General features: G+C 35.2%; 2 protein-coding genes across 7 annotated transcripts in view; one reads left to right on the top strand and one right to left on the bottom strand.

The window, feature by feature from the left end:
- On the top strand, positions 352–2,522 carry LOC104761077 (transcription factor bHLH137-like). Of its 3 annotated transcripts, XR_763078.1 has the most exons (8): positions 352–772; positions 882–1,025; positions 1,121–1,186; positions 1,291–1,359; positions 1,447–1,530; positions 1,644–1,754; positions 1,867–2,008; positions 2,123–2,522. XR_763078.1 is itself a non-coding variant. In XM_010484105.1 (7 exons), the coding sequence occupies exons 1-7, from the start codon at positions 428–430 to the stop codon at positions 2,177–2,179; spliced, it is 876 nt and encodes a 291-aa protein (XP_010482407.1). In that variant the 5' UTR covers positions 352–427; the 3' UTR covers positions 2,180–2,522. The 3 variants fall into 3 exon arrangements, 2 of the variants coding, with proteins under 2 accessions (XP_010482407.1, XP_010482405.1); XM_010484105.1 differs by lacking the exon at positions 1,867–2,008; XM_010484103.1 differs by having other exon boundaries at positions 1,867–2,522.
- The window catches only part of LOC104761076 (nuclear pore complex protein NUP205-like), a 23,068-nt gene continuing 19,133 nt past the window's right edge, over positions 5,414–9,348 (bottom strand). For 2 of the 4 annotated variants that reach the window (XM_019240385.1, XM_019240386.1), the window contains exons 36-45: positions 8,508–8,672; positions 8,287–8,424; positions 7,476–7,619; positions 7,247–7,351; positions 6,776–6,865; positions 6,526–6,657; positions 6,334–6,434; positions 6,059–6,178; positions 5,832–5,949; positions 5,414–5,744 (exon numbers count right to left, since the gene is read on the bottom strand). In XM_019240385.1, the coding sequence (XP_019095930.1) occupies positions 5,664–5,744; positions 5,832–5,949; positions 6,059–6,178; positions 6,334–6,434; positions 6,526–6,657; positions 6,776–6,865; positions 7,247–7,351; positions 7,476–7,619; positions 8,287–8,424; positions 8,508–8,672 (1,194 nt within the window). In that variant the 3' untranslated portion in view covers positions 5,414–5,663. Of the gene's footprint in view, positions 5,745–5,831; positions 5,950–6,058; positions 6,179–6,333; positions 6,435–6,525; positions 6,658–6,775; positions 6,866–7,027; positions 7,118–7,246; positions 7,352–7,475; positions 7,620–8,286; positions 8,425–8,507; positions 8,673–9,348 lie in introns of all 4 variants that reach the window. The other 2 variants (XM_010484101.1, XM_010484102.1) reach the window with 2 other exon arrangements.

The raw sequence follows: 9,348 nt of genomic DNA, 5'->3' as shown, positions 1-9,348 counted from the left end.
AGGACGAACGAAAAACAAGAGAAGAAAGAAAGGAAAAAAAAAATTTAGAGATCGTATATGACTCTTGATACCATGTAAATATTTACTGTAATGGATAATTTTATTGAGTACAATCAAGTAGCTATATATACACATAGAGAGAATTCTAGGCTATTGTATACTACATACTTACGTGATATTATTTACATAATTAGAAGATATGATTGATCCGGAATATATGATCGAATAAATCATTTATCATGATTGATCCTTAATACGTACAAATTAAATGGTCCCCAAAATAATGTTTCTACTGTTTCTCCTTGTCTATTTGAATAGTGAATACAAAAACAATTGCTTATATAAACCATTTCAAGTCCTTCATCTCACACAAAACACTCTCTCTCTATCGACAAAGATAAAGAAATCAGAAGCTTCCACTCTTAAAATGGCAACTTTCTCTTATTTCCAAAACTACCCTCATTCCCTTCTTGATCCTCTTCTCTTCCCTACACCTAACTCCTCCGTTGATATCACTGGTATAATCGATCAAAATATTCTCCATTCACTACCAGACGTTTCTAAAATCGAAGACACTTCCGTGTACCCTTTTCTTGATGAGTATAATAATGTTGACAAAACCGAAAGCGATAGTTTTAAGAAACAGGCCAACACAACCAAAACCGCAACCACCGGCTCCTCTTCTTGCGAGCAGCTGAACAATGGGCCATCGACCACCACCATTAATGGTAAAGTCCGTCGGAGGAATATCAAAAACGATTCTAACTCAAAGGTGCGTTAAATTAACTTGTAATCATGTAATGTACTGATCATGTATGACACTATGACAGGGTTGTAATAGACAAAAACTTTAATAATTGTTGGGGTGTTTTGTGGATTAGGAAGGAGTAGAGGGAAGAAAAAGAAAAATACAGAGAAGTGACGTCAAAGAGAAGAGAGGAAGCAAAGAAGAGCCTCCTAAAGATTACATTCACGTTCGAGCTAGAAGAGGCCAAGCTACTGATAGCCACAGCCTTGCTGAGAGGGTATTTCAGTCATTTTCTCTAACTTTTAATTTCTTCATTAACCTTGTTTTAGTAAAAGACATTTTAATTAATACTTGCTTAATGTACATATAAAGGTGAGAAGAGAAAAGATAAGTGAGCGGATGAGGACTCTGCAAAAGCTTGTTCCGGGCTGTGATAAGGTTAGCTAGCTAGAGACAAGCTATTTTTATTTAGGAATTGATGATTAAATTTTATAATATGTCTAGAAAATATTTTTAATCAAATGTGACTTGAAAACGATTAGGTAACAGGGAAGGCCCTTATGTTGGATGAGATTATAAATTATGTTCAGACCTTGCAGAATCAAGTTGAGGTGCATTTTTAAAATATATCTATCTTATACCATTTTAGGTTAATTAATATAGAATATATAATGAATATTTTTGTTTTGTATCATTAGTTTCTGTCAATGAAGCTAGCTTCTACTAGTCCGGTGGTCTATGACTTTGGTTCCGACCTTGATGGCCTCATACTTACATCCGAGGTACTTCATCTACATACCATCTCTTTAGTCCGGTTAACAATAAACCAGTTTCATATATCCCAAAAAGCCGGTTATTGATTTTGATCAAAATTAAATATCTTCTTGATGACCAGATGGGATCCCCAGACGTAGGAACGTCTTTTACCAATGCAATGCCAACAACTACTCCTATCTTCCCTTCACTATTGGATAATTCTATCGTACACACACATGCACAGCTTCAGGTTTTTATTTCTTCTATAAAAGTGATTATTTTCAATTTCAGATAATAATAGATTAAGGAGAATTAATCAAAGATAGGTAAGAATTGTCAATTATTGGTGTTGCTTTATTTAGGAAGGGGGAGGAGAAGAAAGAGAGAAATTTGTAGACAGAAGTGGGTTCAACGACAACAGCTTCTGTTCTTTCCCTTGATTTATTAGTATTTACATGTCCACGACACAAACACAAAAGCCTGCTTTTCTTGTGTTTCTTTCTGGTCTTGTCTCTTCAACTACCTAATTAATTATTGTTCTATACATTTCCCATAATTGTTTAAAAAGCTTGTTACGTTGTGGGTTCGTACTTATTGCTACCGTTATTGGATGTATAGGTTGGTTTTAATCTCCTCCTCCCATATGCACGGATCGAGGGAATAAAATCTACGTGAAACCAGGGTGGTAAAAGTGGATCTGTACTTTATTTGTTCCTTCCTTTTATAGAGTTTAAAGAAAAATTAATAAAAGTACTATATTAGAGAGACAAAAGCTCATTTTCCCCCTATTTGGCCCGAGAGTTTCAACATAAATCATTCATAAAGAGAATTATGAGGAAGAGGCTAAATTTAAATGGGCGAGAAAGAGACGTGTAAAACGAAGAAGACCTCTCTTATAACTTGATTTTGGTGGGTTTATTCACTCATGCATTAAGTATACACTTTGTATTAGTTCTTGTTTTTTTCAGCACTTGTATAATGTCTAGAAAATGTAAACTATTAAAAATCAGCACACTCATATTATGCTTTCACATACATAAATATAAAATATGCGGGTAAAATAATAAATTAAAACATAGAAAGTTATATATTGATTCGTTTTCTGTCAATTCATTTGTTTAGAAAATAATGTCAGGGGAAAAGATTAGATTTCCCTTCCAGAGAACTCTTTTTAATGTACTGTTGAATAGTTTTTGGTCATGCTTTTCTGCTATCACTTGTCACACACACACATCGATAACTCCCATTCCTCTGTCTTTGCACAATACATATATGTTACAATAGTTATATACACACTTCTTCTGAGTTTTATTTTTTAGCTTAAAGTATGTCTAATATCTCAAAATTGTTGAAAGAGACTGTATTGTCAAAGAAAAGAAAAAAAAATAAATTATTTGTGACTATGATATATGCTGTCATTTTCAGAATTAGTTGATACTCTAATAACATTTTCAAGAGGTGGTAAATACAATCTTCAGTTTATTTAATGCGAAGTTGATTGTAGGATTTACTTGTATGCACCTAATTTAAAATAGGCAAGAATCTCAAATAATATATACATTAATAACCTCTTTTTTAATTATTAACGGGAATAAAGAAAAATTTATATAATTTTCGCTTCTTGATATATATCCAGGTTTAAATATATAAAAACAAAATTAATTAATTAGAATAATAGGTATGATAGACAAAATAATATATAGCCCCACCTATGCTACTGAAATGGATACAAACTTGATACAATCACATAATTCAAGTATCCATACCACAAATCATATCTAGTAACAAAACTTATATCCTCATCTTTGTATTGCTAGGCTCTTTCGTCTATCTCATCAACACAAATTAAAAAAATCTTCCTACCTGTAGCTTGTTTCAGAAATATTACTTTTTTATAGCGAAATCCATAGTGAAAGAAGAACAAAAGTGACAAGTGAAGATGAAGGATAGAGAATGTAGCTGAAGAATGGTACGATTGATTTATTAAGACTTCAAGAGCGTCTAAAAGATATATCAAGACTTCATCAGTTCATCTACTAGAATATCATAGTTTAATTTGGATGGTGAAAATTTTGATAAGGATATTCGACAAAGCATGCACGGATTATCGTCTTATGTAGTTAGTAATATAATTAATCGGTAAAGTAAAAATGTATCGAACTCTTAAAAAAATATCTGATGACACGTTTTATGCGAGAATGATTGTAAAGTTACCCCAAGGGTTCGTGTTGAATTGATAACACACGCCTTATGTGGCAAAAATTAAACAACTAATAAAGCCAAAATAATAAAAATGTATATTTAAAAGCAACAATTTGAAGAACGCTAGGCTAGAATGCCATAAAACGAAAGAAATTAATCTGGCGTGCCATTTTCTAATCTATATGCCATTGAAAATGCGATTTTCCGGAAATATCCTTAATGAATAGTTCAACTAGTACAACTAAATGGTAACAAAACAACTGGTACAAATGATATATAACACGACAATTAGTACAAATGGTACAACTTTGATATAATAGGATCAACGGTACAACTGAGATATAATAGGACAATTGGGTACAAGCGAGTGATAAATAGGACAACTGGTACAACCAAAATATAATAGAACAACGGGTACAACCAGAATATAAATAGGACAACGGGTACAACCAAGATATAATAGGACAACTAGTACAAAATAATACAAATGTTGCAGACGCAACTTTTGCAATTCTAAACCTTAGCGCCGCCAAACTCACTAATTCGTTTCTTCTTGATTCATTCACTGTTTTATCGCTGATTCTTCCCTGTCAACCTTCCACTACTCCTCCGTCGTCAACCTTCCACTACACTGCTTCCTCCGGCATCAATCTTCACTACTCCTTTTCACCGTTTCCTCGTCTTCTATTAACAGATCCGTCGCAAAATCCAACAAGCCGTCTTTCACCGGATCTGAAGCCAAAACAAATCCATCAGGGATTAGGATCTCATCATCTTTTTTCACTCATTCGTTTGATTTCACGTTCATCTCTCTCGATTTCGCCATCTTCTTCTTTGTTCTAGATCTGATTTTGTTTCAGTTTAAAGTCATTAAGTTAAATAAATTAAGTAAAGAGTTTTTGGTATTTTCATATTTTTTTGATATAAAATAAATTATAAAATAAATTAAAAATAAAACGTTGGTATTCTAGCTCTTTCTTTTATAAATTATGGCTTTCTAGACATTGATTCCAATTTTTTAAGGCATGACTAAATGAGCAGTCCGGCCGTTCGTCCAAAGATTTTCATGTCTAATGTCTAGTCCCATCTCTTTTATTACACTCTTTTTATTTGTTTGCATGTATGTATCTAACTTTATTTCCACGTGTACATTAATCATTCTTCTATTATTATGTATAGGACAGTAGCCAATGATGGCCTGTGAAGTTATTAAAATTCATCAAACATTTGATTTATCAAAAAATTTCGACTGGACAATGAAAGAGTTATATTGCATGTTGGATATGAATTGGAGGTGAAAGTACAATGTTCACATTGTGGGAACCCTATGTTTCATGCCAAATTTAATTGGTAATTCGATATATCAGTGTTGTGTACATTGTACTCTTACAATAAGATGGATTTTGGATTTCATCTTAGCTTATAGTAATTATTATGTATGTTAATGGGAATAATTAGCCAGAAAATCAATTTCAATACATGAATTTGAAAATTGTTCCCAAAGTGGATTAATTGGTGAAGTAACCTTTCAAAAATCCAATTTCAAAAAGGGTAAAAAAACAAATTCATTTTGGACATGGCTCAAGTTGTAATCATACACCAAAAAATGTTAGTTTCCCAACTTTTCTATTTTGGGGACAAAAGAAAAAAGTTCTTAAAAAACTTCTGACCAATTATCCCTTTCAGCTGTGTGTTTGCGAATTTAAATAGGGCAAACATGTAAATCTATAAAAACTTGTTAGCGTTTCCATAAACAAGTGAAAGCTTCCCAATCACCCCCAGAATCTCAGACAAAGTATCATCTGAATTCATGTGGATAAGGATAACACCATACTATTTTGTGACTGAAGTACCTAAGACCAGTTATACAATATAACCCACACTACATTTTAGATTTGGACATCATTTCACACACAAAAATTGTTCAACCACCAGAATACATTTCTTGACAAGCCTATCATATACAGTTTTGGATGGCCATTTCTTTAACAGTCGTTGCCAGTCTCTGGAACACCTTCAGGTTATGTCCTACTTTTCCCTGCGATAGAGAGAAGTTGGGTCACCACCACCTTTTCACTTTTCAGAAACAAATAATCGAAAAATTCTAGTAAATCGATAAGGCTACCTCATTTAGTAATGCAAGCCTCTCTATGGTAGGCGACAATTTGCCACAGAGAACTGTAATATCTTGTTGTAGATGGGATTTTGAACCATATGATCCCCTTTCATTTGAACTAACGGATCTGCAGATGTCAGATGTCAAGTGTTCAGCATAAAAACACTAGAGCAAACCGTATACACACTGTAAATTTATTCCCTTGATATCAATTGTTAATGATAAAGTTGTATTACCTATCTTGGAGATGGATCAGGATAATATTTAGTACATGCTCGGCAAGTTGAAGTAACAAGGTGATTAACTGGTCCCTGTTACCCACAATTTGGCACATTTCAACCATAGCTATGTATCTCCTGAGGTAAGTAACACGCCACAAACAAATAAAAACAGTGGTCAAGCGTCTTACTAATCTTTGATAGGAAGAAAGCTGGGCAAATTCTATGTGAATAACCCACTTCTGTTTTGGCATATGCACGCATGAGCTAGCAGAAGAAAGAAATTCACTAACCTTTTGTGTATGTTGTCCGACGGTGTGACATATTCTTGGCAATCACACATCGTGATGATCGCATCTACATCTTGTCTAGAGAGCTCGTTTATGTCTCTAATCTGCCAATTATACATGCAATTTCGAATACATATAAACAAAAAGGAAAGAAGAGCCTGAAACATGTAAACAGTAGGAATTAGGATAATATACCTTATGAAGAAGTAAGGACTTTTTCTCTGCTGCTCTCTCCAGGGAGTCAGTCACATGTGAAAGAAGAGATGCAAGCAACAGCAACGTCGGTTGGCGTAGTTTAGTGGAACAATCAAAAGAATCATCTGAAACCTGGGGGGAGGAGTGGGCGTGTGGACAAAGGACATTAGTATTTACTTGTAGTTCATTCAAACAACTGAACAGTGAAAACGTGGACAGGAGAAACTGAGGGAAATGGCTACAAGATTACCTGTAACCTCAGAGAATTTTTGGTCACCAGAAAATATAAGTAAGAAGTCAAGCTGAACCGCAATTGAGACAATTTGAGCTCTGATCCCTTCTGTCCATCAGATGAGAAACAAAAAANAAAGAATCATCTGAAACCTGGGGGGAGGAGTGGGCGTGTGGACAAAGGACATTAGTATTTACTTGTAGTTCATTCAAACAACTGAACAGTGAAAACGTGGACAGGAGAAACTGAGGGAAATGGCTACAAGATTACCTGTAACCTTAGAGAATTTTTGGTCACCAGAAAATATAAGTAAGAAGTCAAGCTGAACCGCAATTGAGACAATTTGAACTCTGATCCCTTCTGCCCACCAGATGAGAAACAAAAAAAAGAGAAACCCCACGAATATAAGAATTCAAGGATTAGATGACAATCTGCCAATAACAAATGAGAAACTATATACTCATCCATGTACCGAACTACTTGTCCTACCTGCGATGATATCGACTTAATGGGAGAGACGATGAAAAGCTTGCTCATCATATCAAAAAGCCCTTGAACAAACCCATATCCATCGTTCTCTTCGAAAGGCCAGACCTACAAAACAAGCAAACTCACTTTCTAGAAAACGCATCTATAGCTTGGGGGATTTCGTGAGCCCTCTTGAGGACGCAATTACGAAAAGAGAAGCAAAAAAAATTAAGACACGCCAAAGAATTACCTTGCTCAATATTCCTACTGCAAGAATAATTTGCTCCATCAATAAATCATCTGCTTGAGTGAAGTCTTCGCGAAGAAGTTGGTCAAAAAGAAATTGATGTCCTTTGATAAACTCAATGACTTCACGAACAATTTTATTCCTCCCCTATCAAACGCCCAGGTGAAAAACGAAGAAAGAAAATCAGCTACCCAGAAAAATCAATAACAATGACTTGCACTAATTAATTGAATATGAAAAGAATGGTGAAAAACAATTCTAGATCATAAAGATCAGACATCCAGACAAAATAATAAGAACAATACTAATTGTCCTAAAATTTACAAATGTTTCTGCATCTCAGTATTTGATTGTTATGTCTTGCAAACATATTGCAAATGTCATCCAGTATAAGTTGGAACGTTTGAAGACACTCCCTTATTTCCTACTTCTACTTGTTAGAGGCCTCAAAGATGTAAAAATTAGCAAAGAAAATCAGTGACATCATTCAAGTTTCTAAGAGACGCAAACAACAGATTAGTTTTAGTGAAAGAGAAAAGCGCAATAATATACTAATTTCAGATTTCAAACAAAGTGAACTATGTGTCTGTCATTCAATTCTAGAATGTCTGTATTTACTCTCACACAACTCAAATAAATAACAAGTCAAAATATAAGAATTGCAAAGTCTCAAAATGTCCCTAAACGATCTGGAAAATACTGTTTAAATGGCAACTTAAGCTTATTAAACCAGGCAAATCAATATGGAATAGAGTGTTAAATTAACAACCTAAAAGATCATAAAGAAAAGGTCATCTAAAGAAATGCAGCTGACCTCAAAAAATTCAGAGGTCTCAACCAATGAGGTTAGAGCAAACACCAATCTTAGGACAGCAGTGATTATCGTTCTTTGCTTTTGTACATCATATCCTACATCACTCTGAAGTTTCATATCCACCCGTCTCATATTTCCCTGGAAGGCACTTTTGGGATTAAAAGCAGAGAAAATATTGAGGCCACATAAAGGAAACCTGACACCTACAGATAGTATATTACCTTAAAGCTGATAGCTCTACAAGAAGAAATGTGTTCCAGCGCACCCATGGAGAACAGAACCTGGCCTCCAGACTTTCCGTACTTGTGACTAATTCTAAGTAGCAATGCAAGTTCTGATTCTAAGGTACATGCTCGCTGTTGTAACTCCAGCAAATGTGTTCCATCCTGGAAACAATTATATGATAAATACACATGCATGAATGTCAAGTCCTCTAAATAAGAACACCCACATGTAAATCAGGTTTCTTAAGTATGTAAACTAGCAGCATATTGTTACACTTAGATACCACTTTAGTCCATATTGGACCTTATACGGTTATACCAAGCCAATAAAGCCCAAAGGTAGAACCCACCACAAAAGCTAGCTTATGAGTGGGGGGACCAGTGGTGCTTTATATGGCATTGATTATTCCTATATCCCACCGATGTGGGATGTGTATCATTACCGCCCCCTTTAGACAGCGACGTCCACGTCGCTGGTGGCTGGTACTCGGGCGGCTGTTACTTTGGGCCTCTCCCGTTCACTCCTCTCCCATAGGAGGACGTCGCATGACCAAGGATCGGACTGCTCTGATACCATTTGTTACACTTAGATACCACTTTAGTCCATATTGGACCTTATACCAAGCCAATAAAGCCCAAAGGTAGAGCCCACCACAAAAGCTAGCTTTATCGGCTTTATTGGCTTGGTATAAGGTCCAATATGGACTAAAGTGGTATCTAAGTGTAACAAATGGTATCAGAGCAGTCCGATCCTTGGTCATGCGACGTCCTCCTATGGGAGAGGAGTGAACGGGAGAGGCCCAAAGTAACAGCCGCCCGAGTACCAGCCACCAGCGAC

This window comes from Camelina sativa, chromosome 18, assembly GCF_000633955.1.
Source record: "Camelina sativa cultivar DH55 chromosome 18, Cs, whole genome shotgun sequence".
Taxonomy (NCBI): domain Eukaryota; kingdom Viridiplantae; phylum Streptophyta; class Magnoliopsida; order Brassicales; family Brassicaceae; genus Camelina; species Camelina sativa.
Note: the sequence above shows the minus strand (reverse complement) of the source record. Positions and strands in the feature narration are given on the sequence as shown.